General features: G+C 39.7%; 6 protein-coding genes and 1 pseudogene across 9 annotated transcripts; 4 read left to right on the top strand and 3 right to left on the bottom strand.

Annotated features, from left to right (window-relative positions):
• Positions 1-136: 136 nt before the first annotated feature.
• LOC125210323 lies at positions 137-2,591 on the bottom strand (annotated as a pseudogene).
• Positions 2,592-3,282: 691 nt separating this feature from the next.
• On the top strand, positions 3,283-4,789 carry LOC125210803. The gene is made up of 2 exons (XM_048110396.1): positions 3,283-3,683; positions 3,765-4,789. The coding sequence occupies exons 1-2, from the start codon at positions 3,364-3,366 to the stop codon at positions 4,591-4,593; spliced, it is 1,149 nt and encodes a 382-aa protein (XP_047966353.1). The 5' UTR covers positions 3,283-3,363; the 3' UTR covers positions 4,594-4,789.
• Positions 4,790-5,619: 830 nt separating this feature from the next.
• LOC125210322 lies at positions 5,620-7,792 on the bottom strand. The gene is made up of 3 exons (XM_048109882.1): positions 7,712-7,792; positions 6,687-6,874; positions 5,620-6,597 (listed from the first exon to the last, which is right to left on the bottom strand). The coding sequence occupies exons 1-3, from the start codon at positions 7,790-7,792 to the stop codon at positions 5,763-5,765; spliced, it is 1,104 nt and encodes a 367-aa protein (XP_047965839.1). The 3' UTR covers positions 5,620-5,762.
• Positions 7,793-10,431: 2,639 nt separating this feature from the next.
• Positions 10,432-13,902, top strand: LOC125215458 (5'-deoxynucleotidase HDDC2-like). Of its 2 annotated transcripts, XM_048116880.1 has the most exons (8): positions 10,432-10,837; positions 11,405-11,529; positions 11,614-11,651; positions 12,350-12,460; positions 12,544-12,623; positions 13,205-13,241; positions 13,422-13,463; positions 13,546-13,902. In XM_048116880.1, the coding sequence occupies exons 1-8, from the start codon at positions 10,445-10,447 to the stop codon at positions 13,611-13,613; spliced, it is 894 nt and encodes a 297-aa protein (XP_047972837.1). In that variant the 5' UTR covers positions 10,432-10,444; the 3' UTR covers positions 13,614-13,902. The 2 variants fall into 2 exon arrangements, with proteins under 2 accessions (XP_047972837.1, XP_047972836.1); XM_048116879.1 differs by lacking the exon at positions 13,205-13,241.
• A 239-nt stretch (positions 13,903-14,141) lies between these two features.
• LOC125215457 (proline-rich receptor-like protein kinase PERK9) lies at positions 14,142-19,216 on the top strand. 2 transcript variants are annotated; one of them, XM_048116877.1, is made up of 8 exons: positions 14,142-15,729; positions 15,825-16,238; positions 16,313-16,399; positions 17,226-17,296; positions 17,392-17,468; positions 17,567-17,714; positions 18,486-18,647; positions 18,746-19,216. In XM_048116877.1, exons 1-8 carry the CDS (start codon positions 14,877-14,879, stop codon positions 18,908-18,910), a joined length of 1,977 nt encoding a protein of 658 aa, XP_047972834.1. In that variant the 5' UTR covers positions 14,142-14,876; the 3' UTR covers positions 18,911-19,216. The 2 variants fall into 2 exon arrangements, with proteins under 2 accessions (XP_047972834.1, XP_047972835.1); XM_048116878.1 differs by lacking the exon at positions 18,746-19,216 and having other exon boundaries at positions 18,449-18,584.
• A 978-nt stretch (positions 19,217-20,194) lies between these two features.
• On the top strand, positions 20,195-20,963 carry LOC125212574 (probable calcium-binding protein CML16). Its single transcript, XM_048112779.1, has one exon. The coding sequence runs from the start codon at positions 20,345-20,347 to the stop codon at positions 20,864-20,866; it is 522 nt and encodes a 173-aa protein (XP_047968736.1). The 5' UTR covers positions 20,195-20,344; the 3' UTR covers positions 20,867-20,963.
• Positions 20,964-21,160: 197 nt separating this feature from the next.
• Positions 21,161-27,561, bottom strand: LOC125212572 (putative phospholipid-transporting ATPase 9). 2 transcript variants are annotated; one of them, XM_048112777.1, is made up of 12 exons: positions 27,161-27,561; positions 26,278-26,804; positions 24,308-25,635; positions 24,093-24,203; positions 23,610-23,886; positions 23,427-23,515; positions 23,237-23,345; positions 22,828-23,031; positions 22,537-22,662; positions 22,359-22,457; positions 22,076-22,267; positions 21,161-22,004 (listed from the first exon to the last, which is right to left on the bottom strand). In XM_048112777.1, exons 2-12 carry the CDS (start codon positions 26,677-26,679, stop codon positions 21,372-21,374), a joined length of 3,570 nt encoding a protein of 1,189 aa, XP_047968734.1. In that variant the 5' UTR covers positions 26,680-26,804; positions 27,161-27,561; the 3' UTR covers positions 21,161-21,371. The 2 variants fall into 2 exon arrangements, with proteins under 2 accessions (XP_047968734.1, XP_047968735.1); XM_048112778.1 differs by having other exon boundaries at positions 27,207-27,561.
• Between the last annotated feature and the right edge of the window lie 276 nt (positions 27,562-27,837).

Genomic DNA, 27,837 nt, shown 5'->3' with positions numbered 1-27,837 from the left:
ATCTCAATTGATCACAATCCTATATATATATATATTACGATGTCAACAACAAACGTTATTTATGTCAACTACGATGTCAACAATAAACTTTATTTATGTCAACTATTATGTCAACAAACATTTTACAAATAATCAATGTCAACAACAAATATTTTCATGTCAACGACATATTATTTGTGTCAACAACAACGATTTACATATAATTCATGTCAATGACCTATATAATTAAAGTCAACGAACTTGTGAAAATTGGAATTTCCCCCAATTTTCTCTCTCTCTCTCTAGACAACCTAACCATGGCTAGTTAATAAGGATATGTACATTACCTAGTGAGGTACAAGCATTGCATCATAGCGTGCAAGCTCCCCTACTCTCCAGTCCAAAACCAGAGGCAGCCATGGATACACAGCGTCGAGTCTCATAAACCACAACCTAATCTCTGGAAACTCCGATAGCTCTCGAGGATCATTCTTGTCCGCCCTAACGTAATTGATCGTAAACCCCACGCTACGTTTTAGCAGCTCCTCCGCCTTCGCATTCGCTGCATTGGCGATTATATCAATCTCGCGTTTCAATTTCACCAACACAGTCGAAGAAATAAATTTAATTACCTAAGGTTACGCCGGTGTCGGCGTGGAACGGAGACAAATCAAGGCGGGCGATGGCGTCGTTGTCGATGATGACTTCGAACCTGCCTTGCTTCGGCGGCATCGGCGGCGGGGCATTCGTCGCATCTGCGGAGCACAAAATTAACGAATGTAGGGGAAAATTGAGAAATTGAAGTAGCAGCGAGATTTGAGTACCTTCTTCTTCGAAGAGAGAGAGGGAGGTTGTATGTTTCCGGAGGGATTGAATGACACAGAAGTGGAAATGGAGATTGGGTGGTGCGATTCAGAGAGAGAAAACGGTGAGTGAGATTCGATTATGGATTGAGAAGAAGAGGAGTGTTTGAGTGGACAAGAAGGTGGATAAAGAGGTCGTATGGAAGCTGCTATTGAGACTGAGGAGGTGAAGCAGAGGGAGGATCTGCTGGACGGAATCGACGAGGATTCCGATCTCTACACTTCCATCCACGACCTCGACTTGTTCATGAAGAGTTTCGAGGAGGAAATCACTACATCTCCCGCTTCCGGTCACGAATCCAGAGCGGCTGAGGAAGGAATCGTTGAATCGGCGTCGAATTGCGGCGAATTCGTAGGTAATCTGATTTTGAACGAGGAGACGCATTCATTAACTCCGGCGCAGATTTTACTGCGCGATTCGAAGCTTTGGAACACTGAATTTGCGTACAGAGCGGTGATTTTCAGCTGCAGAGACACGAAGGCAGTGGGGAATTCCACGAGATCTCCGTCGAAGCGGAGCAGAGTGGAGAGGAAGATGGATCGCGTGATTTATCTCCTATTCGGAGTGATGGTTTTTATATCTCTGACGGCGGTCGGATCTGCGGTTTTCACGATGAAATCGGATGCAGAGAGGTGGTATCTGCGGCTTCACGGCGGGGATGATGGATTGTTTGCTCCGGATCGGGTGGTATTGAGCGGTTTTCTGCAGTTTGTGAATGCGTTGATGCTTTACCATTTTGGATAGTGATTAAAAGAGTAAAGGCTAAAATTGGTCCTGAACATATGGTCATTTTATGTTTTTGGTCCTAAACATTATCTTTTGGATTTTTTGGTCCTGCACATATGTAAATTTGATCATTTTGGTCATCCGTCAACATTTCCGTTAAAAACTAACGGTCAATGGGTTTAATCCAAATTTTGACCAAATTAAACTTTTAATTCTGATTTTTTACTCCATAATTAATTCCCTAATTATTTTTATAATCTAACCTCAAAAATTAACTGGCCAAATTGACTCTCTGTCTCGGAAAAGCCTTCGAAATCATCGACCTCTTCATCATCATCGCAGTTTTCGTCGTCTTTGCGGCCGTGAATTTGGGGAAACACGATTTTATTGGCAGTATCGTCGTGGTCAGTGACATTTTTATCGTCGTCCTCTTCCCGCTGGACCTCCTTCTGCTGCAGACGGGCTTCCTTGAGAATTTTAGCGCTGACGGCCGAGGGGACGAGCTTGTCCTCCAGCTGGTGGTGCTTCGGCGACTTGCTCCGCTTCTTGCCGGTGGAGAATGCGTCGGAGCCCAAGGGCAAGAACGGCTCCGGATTCGTGATTCGCGAGCGTTCCCGTTTCTTCGACATTGTTGCTGTTGATTCATAAAACTCCACCGCAACAATGTAGCAAGCAACTATGCAAGATACTCTCCACCTCTCCACCGCCGCCGTCAACCCCCTCCCCCTCCCCAATCCCAATTTCCCCGCCACAAACACCTCCAATTTCCCCTCCCCCTTCAACCAAAACCATCTCCCTCCCTCCCCCAATCAAGTCCCCTGCTAATCCCATTCCTCCGCCCGACGCCGCACACCTCCCAAATCCAAGAAATCATCCTCTACCTCGACTCCCTCGGCGTCGACTCCTTCCACTGCCTCCACTCCCACCCTCCCCTCCTCTCCACCCCCGTCTCCCAAATCCAATCCACCGGCCTCACCATCCCCGACCTCCGCCGCATCTTCCCCATGTGCTCCGACCTCCATATCCTCCCAATCTCCCCTTCAATTTCAAATACCCCTTCGCCGGTTTCACAAAATTGAAAAAATTGATGATGAGTTTAGAATATTTATAAAAATAATTAGGGAATTAATTAAGAAGTAAAAAATCAAAATTAAAAGTTTAATTTGGTCAAAATTTGGATTAAACTCGTTGACCGTTAGTTTTTAACGGAAATGTTGACGGAGGACCAAAATGATCAAATTTACATATGTGCAGGACCAAAAAATCCAAAAGATAATGTTTAGGACCAAAAACGTAAAATGGTCATATGTTCAGGACCAATTTTGGCCTTTACTCTTTGGGAAAAAAAGGAATTTTGAGAAGAAGAGTGATGGCGTGTGAAATGGGTGTGAATTACCATTTTGCCCTTTCATAATAAATTAATCTAAAAATATTTTTTGTGTGACAAAATCTGGACTACTCATTTAATAAAAATGAGTGGCTGATATTACATCTCATTTCTCAATTAGCATAAAAAATCTCAATTGATCACGACCCTATATATATATATATATATTTATACGTCTACGCCTATTGGCAAGTCGCTTACAATTTGATTGAAAAGTCAATTTTGTAAGTCACGCGTGGGAGACGTGTTTCTTCGAAATTCATCCGAAATTACCAACTAATACGATAAAGTAGAAGTAGTTGATAAAGCAAAAATATTTTAGAGCTAGATTACAGTATAAGAGTAAAGAGAGACGGAGAGCAGTAATCAAACCTCCTCAGAAGAAAAAAAGAAGAATAAGAATAAGAATGTACGTGACAAGGCCTCTGTCCTTGCTTCTAAAATCAGCAGAAAGTGTTTCAGCAGCACCCGATGGTCCAAACAGTGGATTCCTAGTCATCCAAGACGACGAATCTGTGACATACTGTTGTTTCGGGCTGTGCAAGAATCGCAGCCTCAATCAGCTGCCTTTCCCCCAAGACAAGGAGCTCATCGTTCAATACACCACCACCACCAACGGCCAATTCGCTCAATCATCCCACGATCCACTATTCCTCATTCCTGCTCTCAACCACCCCCTGTCTTCCAATCGCTACTACGCCATCGTTCCCCATCAAAAACGCATAGGGTATAGTTATACCGTTACCAACCATCATCAATTTTCAATTTCACATCTACACATCGCTTAATTTGTGCCTTTGATTCACAGAGAGGCGTTCACCTGCTCGAGAGAAGAAGATAAGGTGAGTTGCTGTTTCTGCCGCTGCGTCAATGACGTGAAGCCGAGGCCGTTGGATCCGCGCAACGAGTACCAGCAGTTTCAGATTGCTCCATACAACGCCTTTTGCTGCTGCAAGGGCCAGTTCGTGGCGAAGTCGGTTGCATCGGATGGTTTCCCTCCTGACTTCCTGCGGAGGAAGGGCTGGACCATCTACACCAAGACGCCGCACACCTTCATGCTTGACGAAGCACCGGGCCTTGATGCTGGCCTCCGTGCTAGTCCGCTTGAGTTGGACTCGTCGAGAGTGGTTGGGAAATGGTACACTCCCTTCGTGTTTGTCAAGGATGGGTCGCTGAGGGATCAAGTGAAGCAATCCATGTATTATGAAGTTACGTTGGAGCAGAGATGGGAGCAGATTTTTAAGATTGGTAATAAGGGGATTGATTCGGTGGTGATCGATGCTACGGTTGAGAGGGAGGAGGTGTTTGTTGGTGGGATGAGCAGAGCTGTGCGGATCAAGGGAAGCGCGGGTGATGGGGTGATCTGGTTTAGGGGTGGTGGAGGAGGAGTGGGGTTGAGAGTGGAGTTGGTGGAGAGGATGAAATGGGAGGAGGAGAGAGGAGGTTGGGTGGGAGGGGAGGAGACACAAGTGAAGATTCATAAGGTGGAGGAAATGGGAGGAGGAGGAGGTGGTGATTGGACTGAGTTTGTATGTTATGTGCTGGTAGAGAGGTTCAAAGTGAGGAGAATGGATGGGAGTGTGGTCATTTCTTGTGATTTTAAGCATTGGCATAAGTTGAAGACTAATTATTGGTGATGGATTTATATGTGTTGTGTATGCTTTGCACAATTCAGCATTCGTAGGCACTTTTCTTTTTGTATGACTTGTTTGTGTTAGATGGTAGTAGTATTTATTTTATTGCTTCATATCTATGGTTAATCATTGTGAGGAATTGATATAGCTTCTTGGTTTAGTTGATATCTTCTGTATGCAATCATTGCTATTTTGTCCAGCAATCTTCTAATGTCATGGTTTCCGAATTAATGTGGGTCATAGAGTGGGTGATTCTTTCTAATGAGGGTTTTTTTTTTTTTTTTCTTGAGTTCGCTCCAAATTGAAAGTCGATGCAACTTTGCAGGAGGCTGGTTAGTTGGGGAAAAGTCAGTGGATCATGAACACAACTTCAACTTTGATATTTTATCTATTGGTATCTGATTTATGACGTTTTGAGTGCATGATTTTGGTTTTAAAGTAAAAAGAGGCTAAGAAAAATTTAACTAGATAGTGATGAACACTTTTTAAATTTTTTTTTTTTTGATACATCCCTTTAAAGAGTTACGTGGAAATGGAAAGAGCATGTACGGAAAGAGTATACTGTAGAGGAAAGGAATATTATACTACTATGATATTTGACTTTTCGATTTGAACTTATTCACCATCATGGTTGGTTAGTTGCAAAATCAGAAAAAAAAAAAAAAAAAAAAAAAAAAAAAAAAAAAAATCATTAATTTGGTAATTTATTGACAGATTTTAAAACTATTACGTAAAACTAGAATTTGACAAAATAATAGGATGAATTTACAACCAAATAACCTATTATACTAACTATGGTTGAAGAGAAGATAAAAAACAAGACAACAAAATCGTAGTGTGATAGGATAAGTCATGCAGTTACATAAGAACTCATCCTCAAAACATAAAATACTATCCTATATCCTTACCCCTTAATGCTTTAATCTATAGCTAGATTTAAAGAAATGAACCAAGCATCCAAGTATAGGAAACAACACCTTTTATGAAATCAAGAAGAACCAATTTTCAAGGATTTCATGGAACCAACAATAGAGAGAATCAAATGCAAATAGCAAAATTATTCAATTCACATGAGTCATACAAAAGACAACAGTGGCTACAAATACTGAATTGTAAACTCACATCACATTGATTACATATATACAAGCATACACAGCACATGTAAATATCCATCACCAACACTTAGTCTTCAACTGATGGGAATGCTTAAAATCACAAGAAATGACCACACTCCCATCCATTCTCCTCACATTGAACCTCTCCACCAAAACATAACATCCAAACTCATTCCAATCACCAACTCCTCCTCCCAATTCCTCCACCTTATGAATCTTCACTTGTTTCTCCTCCCCTCCCATCCACCCTCCTCTCTCCTCCTCCCATTTCATCCTCTCCACCAACTCCACTCTCAACCCCACTCCTTCTCCTCCGCCGTCTTCAACCCTAAACCAAATCACTCCATCCACCGCGCTTTTCCCATTCCACACAGCTTTTCTGATCCCACCAACAAACACCTCCTCCTTTTCAACCGTAGCATCGATCACCACCGAATCAATCCCCTTATTACCAATCTTAAAAACCTGCTCCCATCTCTGCTCCAATACAACTTCATAATACATGGATTGCTTCACTTGATCCCTCAACGACCCATCCTTGACAAACACGAAGGGAGCGTACCATTTCCCAACTACTCTCGATGAGTCCAACTCAGGCAGACTAGCACGGAGCCCGGCATCCAGGCCCCGTGCCTCGCTCAGTGTGAAGGTGTGCGGCGTTTTGGTGTAGATGCTCCAACCTTTTCTTCGCAGGAAGTAAGGAGGGAAACCATCCGATACAACGGACTTGGCCACGAACTGGCCCTTAGAGCTGCAAGCGGCGTCGTATGGAGCAATATGGAACTGCTGGTACTCATTGCGCGGATCCAACGGTCTCGGCTTGACGTCATTGACGCAGCGGCAGAAGCAGCAAGTCACCTTATCTTCTTCTTTCGAGCAGGTCAATGCTTCTCTGAGAATCAACGCAAATTATTAAGCAATTAGTAGATGTGAAACAGAAACATGATGATGCTTGGTAATGGTATAACACTATTACTATACCCTATGCGTTTTCGATGGGGAACGATGGCGTAGTAGCGATTGGAAGACAAGGGGTGGTTGAGAGCAGGAATCAAGAATACTGGATCGTATGATGAATGAGTGGATTCGCCGTCGCTGGTGGTGTATCCAATGATGAGCTCCTTGTCTTGAGGGAAAGGCAGCTGATTGAGGCTGCGATTCTTGCACAGCTAGCCCGAAACAACAGTATGTCACAGATTCCTCATCTTGGATGACTAGGAAGCCACTGTTTGGACCATCAGCTAATGCTTGTATTGTTTCTGGGGATTTTAGCAGCTGAGAGAGAGGCCTTGTCACGTACATATTCTTCTTCTTTTTTTTCTTCAAAGATTTGATTTCTGCTCCCTCAGATATTTATATTGTTATCTAGCTTTGAAATGAAATTTCTTTGGCTTAATTTATGGACTACCATATAGTATTAGTTGGGAATTTCGGATGAATTCCGATAACGCACGTCTGCAATTTGGACTATCAATCTAATTAAATTATTAAATGTGACTTGCCAACATGGCCTACACTACTTGTATGATTTTTTTTAGATTCAATGTCGACCGTTGATTTTAATGTTTTACTATTTACCAATAGGGTCTCTGCTTATGTAGGTGGAGAGCACGAGTTTAGTTTGTCTTAATATGTCAGTAAATTATGGAGTACGATCCATTCCCACTTGCTGCTTGTTTGATTGCCATGTTCGGCATGGATAGTCCCTCTTAGGGCATAAATAACGCTGCGGGCTGGACCGCATCTGGGTCCTGTCCTAGCCCGCAGCCGAGTAAAAAACACGGATTTTGCATGTTTTTAAAAGCTAGATTTGACTCGTTTTAAATGTCAATCATGCAAATTATGTTCTTAAATTGCATATGTTATACATTTGGTATTTTTGATGTGTTTGTTGATAAGTGATAGATAAAGATAGAAAAAATGTGCAAAAAGGCCAAGGTGCAGTAGTCTCTGTTCGAGCCCATTCTGCCAGCGTGTTTGAAGTCCAATCGGTGCTTACTACATACCATTCTCTTCGTCTTCGAAAGAGCTTCGCGTGGGTATGTTGAGCGTCTCAATCGGAGTTTTGTAGAGAAAGTTATGACCATTCTATGAACATTGCGCAGTCAAAGCTGACGGAAATTAGACAGGAATTCAAGGAAGAGAAATTATTGCTCAAATCTCTCCTTTTAATTACAGAATTCGAAAATAATCTCTTATATTGCTTGGAGGATAATTTTTACCATGCCTAAACCTTTTTTTTAACTATAAATACCCAAACCTAATTCATAATCTCGATCTCAGAATCTTCAATCCTTCTCCATCTCTACAACTTCCTTCATCCCATCTCAGGCCTCCAATCCTTCCCCCTCTACAAATTCTTCCCTTCCATCTTCTATACATAATTCATCCATCTTTCACTGCAACGGAGCTCTGCAGATCCAGGCAAGAGAAGATTGAAGATTCAACCTTGGGTTATATCAATTTCTTTCATGTCTAGTACTTTTATTTTTGTTTTCACTACTTGTCTATGAGTAGTTAAACATCATTTGTAGATTTTTTGGTGAAAATTATTGTGAACATGTTTTGATTTATTGAATTGAACCTTTTCCTAGCTCTTGTGATTGTTTTGTTTGTTCTTGTGCTTTTATTGTTCTTTTGTCGGCCAACTTTAGAACTATGTCCGTCTAACTAGATTAATCGAGAGATAGCTAGTTTTTCGTGATAAAAGGAACGAGTACAACACATAAGTTTATCTGCACTCGAGAGAGGGGACCCTTTGTGAGGGCTTGAGTCTTAGGAACTTAAGGAGTTAGAATCTAATCTATTGGAAGAAGACTTTGATAGTTAGAGTCTAATCTACTGGATAGGTATACTCGAGAGAGGGCTTATCTGATAATCGCGACTTTCCTAATAATCCTGGAGACACATAAAGGTAAAGGTTTTATGAGATTAATCATCACTAGGTTGTAGTAGTTGGATCCTAAAACTCTAATTCTTTAGCCTGTTTTGTACTCCCTCCGTCCCGGCTAAGATGACACATTGCTTAGCCGGCACGGAATTTTAGGAGTTATTGGTTAAAGTGTTTAATTGGAGAGAGAAAATGTGGGTGTAAGTATTAAAGTAGAGAGATAAAGAAAGATGAATATTTTAATGAGAGTGAGAAAAAGTGGTTGAGTATATTAATTGGAGAGATAAAGTTTCCAAAAAAGGAAATGTGTCATCTTAGTTGGGACAAACTAAAAAGGAAAACGTGTCATCTTGAGCGGGACGGAGGAGTATTATTTTATTTGTTTATATTTTTGTCTAGTATATAAAACCAAAACCAAAAATACCCGTATCTCTAAATAGTATATGATGCTTAGTAGTATATGGTAGTCAGTTGCAAACTTATTCCCTGTGTTCGATATCCCGATACTGACCTTTAGCTATACTAGATCTACCCTGTAAATTTGCAGGTATTTTTAGTGCTAATAAATAGTGCAAAGTTGTGGCCTGGGCAGTGCCCAGGTGCTGTCCGGCTCAGGGTTGGAGCCTCCTGGGCAGTGCCCCAAATCCCATTCCTTTTTGTTTTTTGTTTTTTTTTTTTTCTGATTTTTTTCGCATTTGGAATTTAGTCCTTGAAGCGAATGGAAGAAGAAATGAAGAGGAGGAAGAGGAAGAGGATGGAGAGGGAGAGTGAAGAGGCATACATAGATGTTGGGAAGTGAAGCCTATTTTGATTTTCTTATTTTTATTGGGAAGTAGAGACTATTTTGATTCTTTCTTTTTCATTTTTTTCGGTTTATATAATTTATAGTTGTATGTTGAAAATTTAGAAGTGGAACTCTCATTTTGATTTTCTTATTTAGTTCAATTTTTTAATATTTTAGATTATAATTTATTATTTTTAAATTAAAAATGAATTTCCCGTATTATAATTGTTCAACGTTTTCAATTTTTACAAATAAAATAAGTCGGGGTTGTGAACAGTGCAATTTAATAGTTGTGGCATGAGATGGGGCCTACGGGCTTAGAGGAGTTGTGGCATGAGACTCAAATTTAGGAGAATGATGACGTGGAGGAGACTTGGGGGCTCCAGGCCAGAGTTATGGATGCTCTTATCCATGTTATTCTCTTATTTGGAAGAATATCAACACTAGTACAAGAAAATATCAACACATATTTATTGAGATTTTTACATGGTTTTATTGAAATTTTTTGATGTATTTGTAAATAAAAATCTGGTTATCAACATTTACGAAAATTAAAATAAAAAATACTATCAAATTTCATCATCCGAACGTCGTCGGAACATATGCAATTGAGATCTCGTTGGAATCCTTATAAAATTATCTTTAATTTGATATATTTTTTGCGAAAAAATAATTTAAACCGAGAGAGTTACGTAAATTTAAAGTTTTAAGATGATTTTAATGAGAGAGAATTAACATAAATACCCTCTAATTTTATTTATTAATTTTTTTATTTAAAATATAATTCATGTGACATTATTTCAACACTAGATCTTCTAATCTAATGGATAAGAAGTATATATATACGTGAGACTTATATTCCATCAACTTATTTAACTCATATTTCTCTACCTTTCTTAAAACTTGTGACATAACTAAATAGGACTCCTATTATGGAACGAAGGGAGTATTTGCTCGTAGGAGCAGCTCAATTGATTCCGTAGACACAGAATTGCAAGAGAATCATCATAAAATTCGTATTTCTAATTTGACCCCAAATATCTTCCAAATTAGAATGAGGACAAGATGGTGACCAGAAAGGCACAAATTAGGGAGGAAATTACTGCTGCAACAAAAATTGATTCTGTTGCATTCATAAACAAGTTTCAGTTTATTGTTTCCACCAGTTTAACGCTAGCAACAATGGCGTCAGTAGCTGCTGCTAAAGTAACCCCATATTCCATTACAACCGCGAATCCGAAAAAATATCTCTTCTCCCACAAATTCTCCATAAAAGTCTCTTTTTGCCTAGACTCGCCGAGCCCAAGACTCGTCGCAGCTAATTCCAACAACCCGAATCTCGATTCCGTCAATACTGTTCCCGGCTCTGGATCGGGGCCAGGAAGCGCGGAAAGTTCGCATGAGTCTCCGTCTCCTTGCGCTGCCATTGATTTTCTCACATTGTGTCATCGCTTGAAGGTTTGCATGTTTTCGCCATTTGCGCTAATGTGTGAATCAGTTGATAATTTGGCTGTGCTTAGATTGTTTTTTAAGGCTTCGACAATTGTGTATTCTGGACTTCTGGTGGTGTATTTATCTTTTTTCCTGCTAATTAGGAGGTTTTTACTAGGTATACGATAGAAATTAATCGGATGTAGACAATTTTACAGTGTGTTTTGATCGAGTTTCTGCTAAGAGAGAGCCCGTTGTTGGAGTTTTAGGACAATTCCTGGAAATCAGGGAAATATTTTGTGTACACTACAGCCACCTATAGATAATAGAAGCATCAATATTCATGACCATTTCGATATGGAGGTTGGGATGCCTTCTGTGCCAGTATATTTTATGTTAAGAGAAGGGTCATTGTGAATCAACCATAGATTGATCATGCATCAAATTAAGACTAGTAGACGGCTGTCTGGTTTCTATTTGAAGACCCTTAAGCTATTTTCTTAAATGCTGTCAAACTTTTCGTTTTGATGTTATCTCCCGGCTGCTATAATAAACGTTTCCTTTGATCCCTGTCTCCCTCTCACATGCACTTAGTCTACGAAACGGAAAGGATGGCTGAATCATGGCATAAAGGGTCCTGAATCAATAGCTGATCACATGTATCGAATGTCATTGATGGCTTTGATTGCTGATGATGCTCCTGGCGTCAACAGGGAACGGTTGTACTTTAATTGATTTTGCTTCTACACTCTACAGTGCCACCAATGTTACACTCACATTATTTCTTATTGACCATGAAACAGGTGTATCAAGATAGCAATCGTTCATGACATTGCAGAAGGTATATTCTTGATCCAATTGAATTTTCTTGGCCTAGTAGTGGAGCTGTAATGTTTCAAAAAAAAACACTTATTTTCCTTTTTTCCCAGAAGTAACATTTTTACATTTATCTCACCCGTCCATCCCCTTCTGTGTATAACATATAATTCTGTAGAATTAACCATGATAATTATGCTGATATAATAATTTTGTAGCTTTCTATAATCTATGTATCTTCTGTTTCCTATTCTATCAACTTCTAGGTATCCAGTTTGACTTCCATACTTCTGAGAATAATGACTGTGATTAGCTCACAATAGAGTTTGAGGCTGAAATTGAGCTATTGGAACATTGTGTATTCCCAATATAATTTTTTATTATGGAAAAATTGTCAGCAGTAAACTTTACTATGTGGAGATCAAAATTCTGCTAAAATAAGTTATATGCCTTAAGAACTGTCAAGTCACAATGTTTCTACTTGATTTACTTCTTCTGAGCTAACACAGGTGCTGATTTTAATCCGGGTTAGATTTCAGGGACTATAATATTAGCTTGTTTAAGAACATGAGGACCTATGCCTCTTGCCTTGTTATTCAGTCCTCCTTTCCTGTTATAGGGTTTTAATTCTTTTGACTTTGGAAATTACTTTTGTCATCAATTTGTCATTCTCATACTCGACATGATCACATGAATAAGTATGTGTTGTCTTGACGTTTGTAGCCATTGTTGGAGATATAACCCCATCTGATGGTGTGCCAAAGCATGAAAAGAGTAGAATGGAGCAAGAGGCGTTAGATGAAATGTGCAAGGTTCTTGGTGGCGGGATGAGGGGTTTGACTAAGCTCTAATGCTATATATATACTTATAGTCTGTGTTCTTGTATCAGATGTGATATCGTGAACCTTTTTTGGCAGCTGAAGAAATACAAGAACTATGGCAAGAGTACGAAACCAACTCATCTTTAGAGGCCAACCTTGTGAAAGATTTTGATAAAGTATGTAATGCTGCATCTCTGTTTGATTCTAATAAGATTGTGTTAATCTTTCAGTCCCATCCGGATGCTGAAATATCTCAATAGTATCTAGTGGGGTTTTTTTTTATCAACTCGCATTTTGGCCTTTTTTGTTGCTTCTGTTCTAAGCTTGTTCTGATTATTATGCTTTTCTGTCTGAGACGTGATATTTCTACCAATGTTGTGACGCATACTCTCCAGTGCTATCGGCTTCAAGAAATATATTGTATACTTTCGTTGACCAGGACGTGGAGGCTTGAATTGCTTCTAGTGCCCGCATATAAGCTATCTCCTCATCCTTGGTTATTTTAGAATTCAAAATTTGGAACATTTGTCATTTCTGCACGTCATCTAATTTATTTTGAAGCAGAAGAAGGATTATTAATGTTCACAACTTAGCATAATTCATTTCACATGTAAAAGAAAATTAAGTATTTCCTTCTTCTGTTGTCCCCTTCTTTCTTTGATGCAGCTCCTTGTATGTACTGTTATTTGTGCAGTTCATGTTTTCTTTCAACTTATTTATCTCAGTTTGTGTACCTAATCGTCTAATATTTCTTCAGGTTGAAATGATTCTACAGGCGTTAGAGTACGAAACAGGTCAAATGAGTTGTCATTTGATTCTTGGCGTATAATTTATGCACTTTATGATCTACAATTCATAAATTTTTTTTCTATTAAAAAGACTGCTAGTGGTATATTTTCAAAGTTTCAAGGATGTCTCAGAAATTTGAATTTTGAAACCGAATACTATCTGATGGTAAGTGTTTTATCTAGCAGAGCATGGGAAGATCTTGGACGAATTCTTTCTGTCAACTGCAGGTAAGTCTGATGAAAAATTATCTTCTTCACTAAGCTATACATTTTCTTATTAACAATGCATAGTTATCTTTGTTCGTTGCAGGAAAATTTCAAACTGAAATCGGGAAAAGATGGGCAGCCGAAATCATTTCCAGAAGAAATTCGAGATGAACAAATAGGCCTAACTAGGCCCTTAATCCATCTCGCTGGACTAGCTATCAATTAAGTTTAGTCATCTTATATTTCTGTCGCCATCCTCGGCTGTTCCTGACAAGGAGCAACGCCGAGGAAGACTGAGCAGAAATCGCGTATTTTAACAGAGTTCCTTCTTTCCCTGAGAGACGACCTTGTTTTAGTAGTTTTAATAATGCAGTGATACTTCTCTTGTAGGTTATTATTATAAGAAAAAGCAGTACTTTTTGTGAATTATCAATAATAAGTCGAATGATCGTTTTTATTATGAACTGTGTCGGAGACTTTAATGACTAATTTTTTTTTATTTGACTAAAGAATTATTAAACTTGGTTTTAGAAAATTTGAAGATTAAATAGAACTTGACAACCGATCTTGTGGCAAATATTGAATTGATAAGACTTAGTATATGCAGTGTGATGAAATATAGTAACACAATTTATAATAAGAGTTAGCAATCAAAGTCTTTTAATTCTGAGGAATAACTGCTAGTACAATAATTAAGGACATAAAGTGAGAAATTGTGAAAAGAGAAGGAAAAAAAAGGAGTTATGGAGAGAAAGAATTGTTGTTGACCCCAATTTTTCGTGATCAAACAATTTACAATAATCCATTTTCATGCATTCACACAGATAAATAAAAAATTAGCACTCCAGATTTGTGATGTGGAGAATCTACCATGGAAACTGAAAGCTCAGAAAAATTCTCGCATGTTAATCTTATGTCACACATCTGTCATGTCTTTTCCGATGCATGGCTGCTTTTGGCATCTCGTTGCAGTGATTCTCAAGTGTGAGATTTTTTATTTTCCTGATTTGTGTAAATAGTAAAGTTGTGATCCTGCAGCTGTATACACTGAGTTACGTGATATCTGTATCGGAATTCAGTCGGACTATGACGTTAATTGACGTTTTGCCGACTAGGTCTTGCGTAGAATTGGGGATTTGAGTACTGCTTTCCCTGCAGATCGTGGTGATCGTTGTTTCATTTGGCGATTGCCGATTTGCCATGTGTTTTTGCTTCCTAAGTTCGTGAGAATCAGTGATTCATGCATGATTATAGACTAGGTGCGTGAAAGGGAATTGTAGTTTGATCGCAATTTTTTGACGGTTTGATTGTTCGGAGAAGTGTAATTGCTTGGCTACATTGTAGTATTTGTATATGATATTCAAGTGTAAGTAAATTTGTGTATAGAAGTAGCGACAAAGTTAGTGTATCAAGGGGTTGTTGGTGGCTGGTGAGATGTCATCTGCATCTTCTACACAACCTCCTCTTCCTCCTGATGATCCTCAGGGTTCATTACTGCCACCACTGAAGAGTTCCCCTCCCCCAATCCCACCTCCTCCACCACTGCCCGAGCCACCACTCATGGCTTCTCCGTCTTTAAGTCCACCACCAGTTAGCTCAGCACCGCCTCTAGTATCACCTCCACCTCCTGTTACACCACCAGTTAGCTCTGCACCGCCTCCACCAGTAGATGTTCAATATTCGCCTCCTCCTACTACTGAATACCCTCCACCCCTGCCTCCATCATTAAACAGTCCCCCACCTCCTGCTGTGGAATCACCAACACTCATGCCCCCTAATAGTTCACCACCACCAGAGCCCCCAGCAGGTTTGTCTCCACCACCCTCACCCTCACCACCTCCACCACCACCTCCACAAAGCTCACCACCCCCACCTCCACAAACATCACCTCCACCACCACCTCCACAAAGCTCACCTCCACCACCTCCACAAAAATCACCTCCACCACCTCCACGAAAATCACCTCCACCACCTCCACTAAACTCACCTCCTCCACCTCCACAACATTCACCACCAGTGTCACCACATGCACCATCAATGCTAAAACATCCACCTCCTCCCCCCTCTCGGTCACCACCATCCCATCCGAGCACCAATAGTTCCAGTAATACACCAACATTTTCAGAGCATCTTAGTGGTGAGGGCATTAGTGTTGAGGCCAACTTGGTACTTTCTTTAGTATTTGGTTTATTAGGATTTCTTCTCGTGGTTGGATGCTGCTGTTGGAGATGGCGAAAAAGAGGACGCAATGGTGGTTACATTGTGCCGACCTCTTCCCACAAATCAGGTAAATATATTAGAACATGCAAATTAAAATATCAGCATGGTCATGTATCCTCTCTTATGAAAATAATTTAAAAAAGTTATCTGCCATGTGCCCAGATCCTGCATTTTTGAAGTTCCAAATGTCAAAACATAGAAACAGAAGTGGCTCTAGCATAGATATCATATGTTCACCCCTTCAGGATCCTGGTGGCTTCAGCAGGTCTAGGACGTGGTTCAGCTATGAAGAACTAGTCCAGGCAACAGATGGATTTTCAGCCCAAAATCTCTTGGGTGAAGGCGGATTTGGGTGTGTATATAAAGGAACCTTTGCGGATGGTAGTGATGTAGCGGTTAAGCAGTTAAAGATTGGCGGAGGGCAGGGAGAGCGGGAGTTTAGGTCGGAAGTTGAGATAATAAGTCGTATACACCACCGCCATTTGGTGACACTTGTTGGTTATTGCGTAAACGAAAACAGAAGGCTGCTTGTATATGAATATGTTCCTAATAATAATCTCTATTTCCACCTTCACGGTAAATTTTGCTTTACAATTTTGAAGGATTCCTTTCTGCATAAATTATTGTTATGTTCCAATAACTTGTTTCAGGTGAAGGTGTGCCTGTTCTGAATTGGGCTGTACGTGTAAAGATTGCTCTGGGCGCAGCTCGTGGAATAGCTTACCTTCACGAAGATTGTAAGCTATTTAACTTTTTTTTGTTTTTTATCATTTAACATCTTTAAGCTTGTTCTACTTCTTGCCAAGATATATTTCGCTGTTGAAAGAAAGTCTGTTTTATCCTCCCTTCAACTTAAAACAAGCCACATTTTTGCCATTTTTAGGCATATACTGTAAACTGGACTTAAGTAAAAATTGAATTGAAATATTATCATTTTCTCAGAAACAAAGACATAAAATAGCAGTATCATAGACATTGTGATGATGTTGATCTAAACTTGATAAGATGTTGCCTCAAATTTTTTCTCCATGTTCCTCAAAGTAGGGACAATAGAGTGAATTAACTTCTTCCAAATAGTTCTGCAAGAAGAAAGCATCTACTTGAATGGATAGGAGGATTGCGCTACTGGAAGTTAAAAGGAATATTCTTTGTGAAGTTTGTTACAACCTTTTTTTCTCAATTTCTCATCTCTCTTGCTCTAACACTTACGAACTAGGTGTTCTCTAACAATGACAACATGATAGAATAATTTATTTCATAGTGCCCATAATTAGATGTTTACATACTCTGGCCAATCAGAATATGCTTAAAGCACGACTTTGTGATTTTCATCTTAATTGGTCTATAGTTTTTCTTCTCTTTCTGTGTAAAGAAACTAGAGGCATTTTTTTAGGGATTGATAAATATTCCATCATTTAGTGACAGAGTAGTTCGATACAAATAGAATACAGAATTGGTACTTTACATTTACCTACTACTCTGGACATTTGAATAGCTCATTTGCATATATTGTACGTATATTGTAACAGAATATTAATTTAACGTATGTTGGTGGATCTTCAGGCCATCCTCGTATCATCCATAGAGATATAAAGTCATCTAACATCCTTGTAGATAGTAACTTTGAAGCTCGGGTATGTGTATTTTCTTGCAGACGATATATGTTTATATTCAAATACCTATTTAGAGTATCAAGTACTCTTCAGTTCTTGTCTTTCTACATTTCTAGGTTTCTGATTTTGGATTGGCTAGATTAGCTTTGGATACAAATTCACATGTTACCACACGTGTTATGGGAACTTTTGGGTAAGTCGTCTGCCATTGGTGGTGATGTTTTCATGGAAACTAGCTGAAGCATTTTAAGTATTGATTTTCTCTTATACCTGAATTTATTGGGGTTTCAGATACATGGCTCCTGAATATGCATCTAGTGGCAAGTTGACTGAAAGGTCCGACGTATATTCATTCGGAGTTGTGCTTTTAGAGTTAATTACTGGACGCAAGCCTGTAGATAAATCTGGACCATTAGAGGCTGAGAGCTTAGTTGAATATGTAAGTTTATCAATATGTTTTATACATAATCCACAGGGATAGACGTGTGCAACTATATGTCGTAATACCTGAGAATCCTTGCCTTAGCATGCATGAGTGTTTTTAAAATGGATTAAGTTGGTTTTGCATTCATGTCCATCTTTTTGCCACTTGGTCAACCCATATTTTTGCATCCATTTGTGCCACTTGATTGCTGTTGCAATATTTTTGAGCTGTTAGACTAGAATGCTTCTATTGAATTAATAAAAAACTGAGATTTCGGGTAGTTTCTCCTCCAAAACAACTGTTTGTTTGATTTTGTTTATGTTTCAGTTGTTTTGTGTCTAGTACTGATGGTAATAGGATCCAGGAGTGAATGTAGTAGAATTTCTGAACGCATGTTGTATGCAACATAATTACTTCAGACATTGTATCAAGTGGTAGTACATATTTTCTCTAGCAATTGCAGCATGGGCTACATGTGTATACGGAGAATCAAACAATCCATTCTATATCTATTTTATTAATGTGATTATAGCCCTGTAGGTAGTATCCTATGATGGGCTTTCGAGTAGAAAGGAGGAAATAAATCAGCCTTGAGGTGTGGTATATGTGCTGGGGTACTGTTGCTTCTTTTATGTATGTTTTGAGTGCTAAGTTACTACATTTAGCAAGCAAATAATTGTACTAGCTAAAAGGTGCATTTTTGCATGGTAATTTCTGTTAGCTAGTAATCTCTCTTTATTTTAATACAGCTGCCAAATTGGAAACATTAAACCAAATTCGTTGCAGGCTCGGCCTTTGCTATCTCAAGCAATTGTGACACAAGACTTTGAGAAGTTGGCTGATCCAAGGCTTGAAAAACAATATATCGAGAGTGAGATGTTTCGGATGATTGAAGCTGCAGCAGCATGCGTGCGCCATTCATTTATCAAAAGACCAAAGATGGGACAGGTAATAACAGTGTTACTACAGCAAATCATTAGCACATAAGAAACAAACATGGATGGAATGGCATTTGTTATTTTTATCAATCTGTATATGCTGTTCAGGTGGTGAGAGCATTGGACACAATGGCTACCACAGATCTGACAAACGGAATGAGAGTGGGGGAGAGCCAAGTATTCAGCCCCAGAACGCAGTCTGCAGAAATCCGACTGTTCCAGAGGATGGCTTTTGGCCCTCAAGATGATATTAGTAGCGAATTCTTTGAGTAGTCACAGAATGGCGCGCCAGACCTCACCCGTCCAAGCATTGGGCGTGGACGGAATGGAAATGATTGTTGGGGCTGTTCCATTGCTTCTCGCCGTGCATTTTGGTGAAATGCACGAGTTATTTGCATGCACCAATGTGTATGTGTAAATGGAATAGATGCTCGTTGCATTAAAGCATAGTGATATGGAGAAGGAAGAGTTTTGGCCTTTTTCCTTTTTTTGTGATGATGTTTATTTACTGTATAGAGAGAATTGCCTTTTGTCTTTTCTTCTTAAACCTATATTTATAAAGAGAAACTGTTTATTTCAGGCTGTCTTTGTAATTAATTACTAAGAGTACTATATGTCTATAAACCGTTGTTTAAATTGGTTTGGTGGAGCCGACAATTTTAGGTTACGTTAAAATGGTGTATAGTATAATGAAAATGAAGTACTCTCAAAAGATGGAGAAAATTGAGTGATTCGTTACTATTATAATAATAAAATTTAAAGAATGGGGACAACCAATTCCTCCTCCTAGTGCTGTGCAAGTTGACTCTCTCTCTTTCACACACACACACACACACACACACACACACAGATTTATGTTGAGGGTTGTTGGATTGAGGTGATATTGATTAATGATTAGTGAGCGAATGAAGTGGCAATCATAGAACAGTCTGTGGAGGAAGCTGCTGCATGTTCATGGCGGTGCTATAATTATTCCATAGTTATCTAAAATGTACGTATATTAAAAGGCTCTATGTCCTTAACTATTCGATTATATTAATTACTAGGAGTAATGATTAATCACATACTCCATCTTCTGTAAATCAGTTTTTTTTTCCTTAAATTTATTTGAAGAACCATTGGTTTCTGTCTAGAACAATCTTATTTACATTAAAGCTTAGGTGAGTGAAAGTGTCAAAACGTTTTCATGATAATTTATTCATATCCCACTTGGAGATATTTAAAGGGAGTGTGATAAAATTGTACTCTACTCCAATGTTTATCTAATTCATCGCATCACCATCACAAGCAATTAATATAAGACTCGCCACATGCAAGCCATTTTTCTTACCCAATAATATTGCACTCATTTAATGCTAAATTTACTTCTTACCTCCACAATAAAAAAATGTCAAAATATAAGATGTATAGATACATTCCATCTAAAGTCACAAAGAAAAGTTTGCAAGAATAGGTCAGTCACAAAAAGACTTGTAGAAGTTTCATATTGGCCAATTACAATAAGTCAATAAAATATTGTTACACTACTGGATAAATATAAATACTAGTATTTGATCATCTTCGTTGCTCTTTCATCATCACCACCCACGCGCTTTCTCACTCATCGACCATTTCAAACCGACGTTAAAATCACAGCCTCAAACACTCCCCAAAGCAAGCACAGCCACCCTCCGAAATTAGGGTTTCTTCTAATTCGATTTTGGGGAAATGGTCGCATTCCGCAGCATCAGAATGGCTAAGATGGAATCCGATCAGCTGAACCAGCTGAGGGACATCTTCGCCCGCTTCGACATGGACCACGACGGCAGCCTCACGCAGCTCGAGCTCGCCGCCCTCCTTCGCTCGATCGGCCTCAAGCCCTCCGGCGACCAGATCCACTCCCTCCTCGCCAACATGGACGCCAACGGCAACGGCTCCATCGAATTCGACGAGCTCGTCGACGCCATCCTCCCTGACATCAACGAGGAGGTGCTCCTCAACCAGGACCAGCTCATGGAGGTCTTCCGCTCCTTCGATCGCGACGGAAACGGCTACATCACCGCCGCCGAGCTCGCCGGCCAGATGGCGAAGATGGGGCACCCCCTCACCTACCGTGAGCTCAGCGATATGATGCAGGAAGCCGACTCCAACGGCGACGGCGTCATCAGCTTGAATGAATTCGCCACAATTTTGGGGAAATCGGCCGTCGAGTTCCTCGGCCTCGAGGAGCCGGTGTCGTCTTCATCCTAGGGTTTACTCATCTTAATTTCATTTGATTTGATTTTTTAATTGGGGGAAATGTATGTGGCGTTGTACGACAAAACTAATTCATCTTTTTTCTTCTCTACTTTCTTCTTTTTCATTGTTTTGATTAGTTTTTGTAGATAGTGTATTCAGATAAAAAAAAATTGGCAGAATTTCAACAGCAAATTGTTACTTATAAATGCGTTTTTTAGTTTGATCACGATATAATAAAAATTGTTAGTTCTTCAACAAAACAATCAATGTTGAAGTAATTCCCAATACCTAAAACAACAGAGCAAGTTTAAGCAAAATCTTGATATAATAGAATGATTTCCTCACATATCTACTTCAACTACATCGACTGATAAAGATTACAAAATTGGTTGAATCTGTGTTACTTACAAACTGCACAAATAAACTGTACAGACCTTGCGGTACTAAGTTCACAACGAGAAAATCGAAGCATCATTGTACAACGAGCAGGGCTCCGAACACACATAACAACCACGTGCTATCGATGATTACGGCTCCTGTCATGCAATGGATTCGTCCGTGCCAGGGAACGAGCAGTGAAGCCCACAGTCGTGTGTCTTATCGATCTCTGCCTCACCATGTCACAGAATTCCGGATCATCAGCTCGGCCCTCGTACCTAATCCACTGTATCATTCCATGGTACATTGGGAAGAACCTCATCTGAACAGCTTTGTACACAAAGTAAGGCAGGAGAGCTGAGACGATAACGTAGATCGTTACCACGTAGAACGCAGGTGTCGGGGCCAGAGACTCCACAAACACCTTATACGCGGTTGTGGAGATATTCGAGGGCATAGCTCCATACGCTAAAAGGAAAATATACCACAGAGCAATTCCACCCCAGATGAATATATGCTGGATTAAGGTGAAGTAACTAATGGCAAGAGCCATCTGACAGTTGACGACCCACACAACGCACGTATACATTACCGCTCCAAGAATCTGGTGATCGACAATCTTTCCGTTTTTGTTGAATCCCTGAGGGTTCAGTGACCTTGAGCAGAAGTAGTAGATGATAACGGCGCTGGAAACACCATTGAGCATCCAACCAATAATGCGGCGCCAGCTGAAGAGGGAGTTCTGCACACCTTCTTGGTAGAGCAAGGGAAACTGCCATGTGAAATCGAGCATGAGACTTTGATGAGATACTAGACACGCTAATATATCGTATGGAGGCGTACCTTTAGGCATAGTCTAGCAGAAACGTCCTGGTCGAAGACCCCCATTGCAATAACGGGTAATGAGGTGAAGAACACGTTGTAAAGGGACAGAAACCAATCGTTATACGCGGTTTGCCCAGAGAAAGACGAGTGAGCCTCGTATAGGAAGAGAGTGATACCAAAAGTGATATTCTTGTAGAAAAAGTAGCAAATCTGCATAAAAGGTTATATAAAATTAAGTAGTGAATGAAGACATAACTTCGAACAAAGCTCAGAAGTTTGGAAAGGTGAACATTGAAGTTACCATTGAAGAGATCCTTCTGTAACACCAATGTCCATGCACCAAAAGCAGACGTTCCAAAAATCGGAACTGAGCAATTGCAATATCACTCGACATGACTGCCTGGTATGTAAACGAAAACAAAATGTGAGGCTTTGTCAAGAACTCTTAATCCAAACAACACACAATTTAGCTTTTGCACCTGCATTCCTTCAACACCACTTATTCCGATCCCAATATCCGCTTCTTGCAGCATTCCAACGTCATTAGCTCCATCGCCAATCGCCAGAGTAGTCTTATGTATTCCATCCTTAACAAGTCTTGTTACCTGTGTGGTTAAAAAACCATTTGAATACTTGTACATGTACGATAGAAGCAGTAGACACGGCTAAAAAATCAATTTGAATACTTTTACATATATGATAGAAGCAGTAGAGGCGGCTAGATCACAGAATTAAATGAGAATGTATAGATGCAGAGAACACAAACTAACCAAAGCCTTCTGCTTAGGAGAAGAGCGGCAACATATTACAGATGCACAGCTGATTGCAAGGCCAAGAAACAAATTCTTGACACTGTCATCTAATGCATATGCAAGAGATTTCCCATCAATGATCAATGCGAAAGCCTCCGATCCCGAGTTAGCCACCTGACTCTTCCCCACAGTGATCTGCTGGAGAACACTTTGCTTCGAAGCCTAATAAAAAATTGAAACCTAATCAATACCCCGATTACACATACCACTTAAGAAGACTTACACTATTACAGTAACATCTAACAAATACGAAGAGGAAACATTTTGTACCCACCCCTAAACCAGAAAATGTAATCTAGTAATTCTAAGGCAATGTAAATGTCAATCCAAACAGAAATTGCTCACAAATAACTATAAATTGCTTTACCTTGGCAATCACATTCTTATCTCCTGTTTTCTCCAACGTTGTGATCTCTTCTGTATCCAAGCTAACAAGAATATGCTTCATTCCTTCTCTGAGCAAGCTACAAGCATACCTGCAAAGTCGACCCGTTCAATCAGAAATACATGGATAGTCGGCTTTGATTGCATTTATGAGAAATCATGCTGGAACATACCCAATGTTGATAGCAGTTTCCATCTTATCCCCAGTCAAAACCCATATTTTGATCCCGGCCTGCGCGAGTTTGTCGATACACTCAGGTACCTGCCACGAACAACACCAGAAAAGAAAATTCAGCACTGGCCAAATCTAGAGAACCATGCATGACTGCACTGCGTGATACTGTAAAATGACGCACCCCTTGTTGAAGCTTGTCCTCTACGGCTGTTGCACCAAGAAGAATCATATCTTTCTCGATTTCTTCAGTCACTTGATCAATCAGTTCCTGACGATTGGCGCTGACTGCATTCTTGGCTTCGGTGAATTTTTCATTGAACAGTGTGTATTCTTCTTCGCTGAGTTCCCGATAAGCAAGTATTAGGGTCCTCAAGCCTGTATCAGCATACTCATTCACGTGTTCCCTGGTTTCCTTTTCATATTCTCTTCCATTTTCAGCAAGCCTCTCAAACATGACACTGCGGTGAAATAGTAATTATGCAGCTGATATTAGGAAGGTTTATGACAAACAAATATATTTTGCAAAAAGTTTAGGAATGAAAATATTTCTACTGGTAATGCTTAGCATGCCGGGAACATTGTCATCAACGTGTGTTTCAGTCAACAAAACATATGGACATGAAATGCACGGTAGCAGTTTCAGTACATTACGAAAGAAACCAACCTATCAGCACCTTTGCAAAACAATAGTAGCTTTCCCTCCTCATTCCTTACTATCACAGACATTCGCTTTCTTGAACTGTCAAATTCTAGAACATTTAACAACTTGTATGACCTGCATGCATCAGCTAAAATTGTTTTAGGATATGCATCGCATAAATGACTGTCTAGATGTCAAAGGGAGGATAAAAATATGGTGGAGAAATCAAAGATACTGACCATTCAACTCTTTCTCCAGAGACGGGGTCCCACTCCTTCACATGAACGCTTGTTTGTGTTCTTTTGAAGAATTCAAAGCCGATTTTCCTAGCTGCAATGACAAAGGCAGCCTCATCTGGTGACTCAGCTTCATATGTGACTTTCCCTGTGTTTTCATCAACGTCGGGTAGAGCTGTATGGCAGACTGCCAGCAAGCGGAAGAATTTAAGGATGACATCCGAATGGGGCTCGTTCAACCAATTCCCGTTCATGATTCTATCATCGTCAAAATTGAATCCCTTAACCGAAGATCTTCTTGGGCTGCCAACATCCTTTCCTTTCACCATAAATGGAGACCCTGTTCGTTTGGCCATATCCCTTTCCACTTCTGTTATACCATGTCCATATGCAGTACCAGCAATTGAGCACTTGATAAACTCCATCGAATTACAAGTTAGCGTCCCTGTCTTGTCTGAAAGTATAGTATCAACTTGCCCTAGCTCCTCATTCAGATTTGAGGTACGGGCATAGGCTGGTTTGTCAGTTTCTTCATAGTACATACTAACATCTTGATTTATAAATATGCTCTGAAGCACCTTAACTACTTCTATTGACACATACAAAGAAATCGGAATCAAGTAGCTGTACAGTAACAAGGCTGTCAAAAAGTGATATATGGCAGCGGCTGGTGCCCTATCTGGATCAAAAAATATGTCAGCATTATCTGGTCTGAGATACCACCTTTTGACTCCGCCATCCAAGTCGTCTTTAGTCTTAATCCCGAAGTAGATTGATCCAATTGCGGAGATGGTGAACAAAACACCAAACAAAAGGTAAACAATCTTATCCATCTTCTTCTCTATATTGCTTCTCTTGGAAGGAGGAGGTGTTGAATTCTGGATAACCTTCGTGTCGTGGCCTGTGAAGATAACAGCTCCGTATATGTATTCTGTGTTACGGAGTTTTGAGTCTCTAAGTAGCAACTGTTGAGGCGAAAGAGGGAGTTGAGCTCCTTCTAACTCCATACTTCCAACAAAACTGTACAAATTAGCATTAGGATCCTCACATTTGATAACAGCCTTGAAATCTTTGAACTCCTCGTCATTTAGTGATGAAGTTGCTTCCAATGCTTGTTTGATCTTCAAATTTGTCTCCCCGTCAAGGTTCATGGTCTCAACGTAGCAGATAGCATCTTCATAACTTGATGAAAGCAAAACTAAGTCTGCAGGAAAGAATTCATCCTTCTCCACCTTAACTATATGCCCGACTTTCAGATCTTTCCATGGCGTTGACTTAAACTTCCCATCACCTTCATGTACCTTCACCTTTCTGTTGTTCACCTCAACATCCTAATATTTGCAGATTCTCGTCATCATCATCATCAACAAGAACCAGAGTATACAAATTGACAGGTAAGAAAGGAAACAAATAACTACGTCGAATATTATAAATTTCCCAAATGGGCAAAAGCCAGTGGTAACATATCTAGTCCAACGACATACAGTGGCCTCATAATCAGAGCCTTGATCGAGGCAATCTTAACTAAATCAAAGATTATCTGAATCCAGAACCAATAACATACTTTTTGTTTGGATAATTTTAAGACAAAGAAATAAAGCAGCTGTCAACAATAAATTTATTGGTTCTGTCTACTCAAAACAAAAAATATTCACACTGCACATAAACAAAACAGGTAGTTTCCACAAAAATCTGAACATCCCAAATCCAGCAGAAAGTCTTCCAATCTGAACACATACAAAACTAAGTAGAATTCCTCCAAAAACGTAGTAAGCAACCCAAGCCAAGAACAAAATAAAGCAGCAGCATAGTACACTCCATACACCTCAATAATTAAAAAAGACAAACACACACAACCGCAACATCAGCAGCAACAGAAACATCAACAACAATACCAATAGAAAAAACAACAACAAGGTTAACATCAGACAAAACGTATATCATACTACCACATAACCAAAAATCAAGAATACCTGTTGATTCCGCCGCCAATCCTCAATACCTTCCTTAACCATGGTTGCTCCAATAACTATAATCAAGGGAACTATAGCACTGACCGCGGTATAGGGCGCAAGAGGGGTAAAACTCAAGATACCAGTGACAAGAAAATAGAAGTTAGCCACTCTCCTAAACTGCTCAAACAAAGCCTTGGGCAAGAAAGTTGCAGGAGTGTACTTAGTTGTCCTAACATAATTAGTGGCATATGTCCTAAGGCCGGCGTCCAAACCATCCGGCTCGTTGCAGTAAACCACCCTTGAGAAGCCAGGCCTCCCAATCTGTGACTGTGAGAGATCTTCTTCTGCTGATGGTCTTTTTGCACATTTGAATGTGTAGATCCTGCTGAAATTTATTCTCCGTTTTCTGCCGTTTCTCATTCTGTTACAACAACCTTAATCTCGTGAGATCCAAGAAGAGAACTGAACCAGGCCTGCTGTCTGAAATAGCAGCAACTGCCCTCTGATAATGCAGGCGTTCAGGGGCAGCTACTTTTGTCAAGCACCTAGCATACAAATGACTTCATAATCAGAGATTTTTTTCTAACTACCATACATAAACAATTATTTTCAGAGGAAAAAAATAACTCCAACAAATGGTCCTAATCTCCAACTACTCCAAAACAGTTGTCAGAAATGAATTATTGTGAATATTTGGGGGTTTCAGAGGACTGATTGAGGAAGAAGAAGACAAGAGATTCCATCTTCAAAAAGGCTCAATCTTTGTAATGAGTGATTGGATTAAGCAAGATTAAGGCTGCTAAATCAGCTGGAGCAGCTCAAAAGTGGTGTATAAAAACAAGAAAACGACAGTGCCTTGGCAAACACCTAGCATTAGACGAAAGACGAAAATGAAATATACGTGTAGGAATTATCCAGTCATTTGATTTTTCCCTCATGACATACACCTTTGATCATTGACTTGGATTTCTCTCTCTCTCTTTCTCTCTCTTTGTTTGACTTTGATGGCAGTTGGGTTTGGGTTTTTTGGACAAGCCTAATGTTCAAAATCAAAACTTGACCACTATTCCTTAAAGAAAAAGGAATTACAGATCACAAATGATTGCAGAAACTCTTAATGGATGCCACATTAGCTATTGCAAGAGAAGCAGAGGTTGAAAATTTCAGAGAGAGGGAGAGGGAGAAAGGGTCAAGGAGACAATGGGCGATATAAAATGAATTGGGGTTTTGCTCCGAATTTTCACATCGTAAAGCTGGAGGTTTCGCGGGAAAACATTCTTTTTTCAAGAAAATGTTTGTTGTGATTCTCGCAATTCGCATATTTTTGTTTGTTTTTGCCGGAGATCTGAGGGGAAATGTAAAACCAGTTGCACATGCAGGAAAAAAAATATTTGTGGGGGAATTTGAGTGAAAAAAATAGAATCTTTACGGTAACAATTTGTTTGTGTGTGTTGGCAATCATTAAACTATTATTGATCATATTATGATTAATTAAATTAAGAGTGTTTTAGCGATGTGTTAAAATCGGACAAATAATTAGTTGAATATCTTTATCTTTTCTAGATTTGAGATAGTGAC

Source organism: Salvia hispanica, chromosome 3 (assembly GCF_023119035.1).
Source record: "Salvia hispanica cultivar TCC Black 2014 chromosome 3, UniMelb_Shisp_WGS_1.0, whole genome shotgun sequence".
Classification (NCBI taxonomy): domain Eukaryota; kingdom Viridiplantae; phylum Streptophyta; class Magnoliopsida; order Lamiales; family Lamiaceae; genus Salvia; species Salvia hispanica.
This window is presented reverse-complemented; position numbering and strand designations above follow the sequence as displayed.

Coding starts and splice junctions, on each gene's coding strand:
- LOC125210803 (XM_048110396.1), top strand. CDS start 3,364: ATGTACGTGACAAGGCCTCTGTCCTTGCTTCTAAAATCAGCAGAAAGT. Junction 3,684..3,764: donor CCCCATCAAAAACGCATAGG/GTATAGTTATAC, acceptor TTTGATTCACAG/AGAGGCGTTCACCTGCTCGA.
- LOC125210322 (XM_048109882.1), bottom strand. CDS start 7,792: ATGGTCATAACTTTCTCTACAAAACTCCGATTGAGACGCTCAACATAC. Junction 6,875..7,711: donor TTTCGAAGACGAAGAGAATG/GTATGTAGTAAG, acceptor GTTTCGGGCTAG/CTGTGCAAGAATCGCAGCCT. Junction 6,598..6,686: donor CCCCATCGAAAACGCATAGG/GTATAGTAATAG, acceptor GTTGATTCTCAG/AGAAGCATTGACCTGCTCGA.
- LOC125215458 (XM_048116879.1), top strand. CDS start 10,445: ATGGTGACCAGAAAGGCACAAATTAGGGAGGAAATTACTGCTGCAACA. Junction 12,461..12,543: donor TCTTGGTGGCGGGATGAGGG/GTTTGACTAAGC, acceptor CTTTTTTGGCAG/CTGAAGAAATACAAGAACTA. Junction 13,464..13,545: donor ATTCTTTCTGTCAACTGCAG/GTAAGTCTGATG, acceptor TGTTCGTTGCAG/GAAAATTTCAAACTGAAATC.
- LOC125215457 (XM_048116877.1), top strand. CDS start 14,877: ATGTCATCTGCATCTTCTACACAACCTCCTCTTCCTCCTGATGATCCT. Junction 17,297..17,391: donor ATAGTAACTTTGAAGCTCGG/GTATGTGTATTT, acceptor CTACATTTCTAG/GTTTCTGATTTTGGATTGGC. Junction 18,648..18,745: donor AAAGACCAAAGATGGGACAG/GTAATAACAGTG, acceptor TATGCTGTTCAG/GTGGTGAGAGCATTGGACAC.
- LOC125212574 (XM_048112779.1), top strand. CDS start 20,345: ATGGTCGCATTCCGCAGCATCAGAATGGCTAAGATGGAATCCGATCAG.
- LOC125212572 (XM_048112777.1), bottom strand. CDS start 26,679: ATGAGAAACGGCAGAAAACGGAGAATAAATTTCAGCAGGATCTACACA. Junction 24,204..24,307: donor TCTGGAGAAAGAGTTGAATG/GTCAGTATCTTT, acceptor TGATGCATGCAG/GTCATACAAGTTGTTAAATG. Junction 22,005..22,075: donor CTGCTAGACTATGCCTAAAG/GTACGCCTCCAT, acceptor TTCACATGGCAG/TTTCCCTTGCTCTACCAAGA.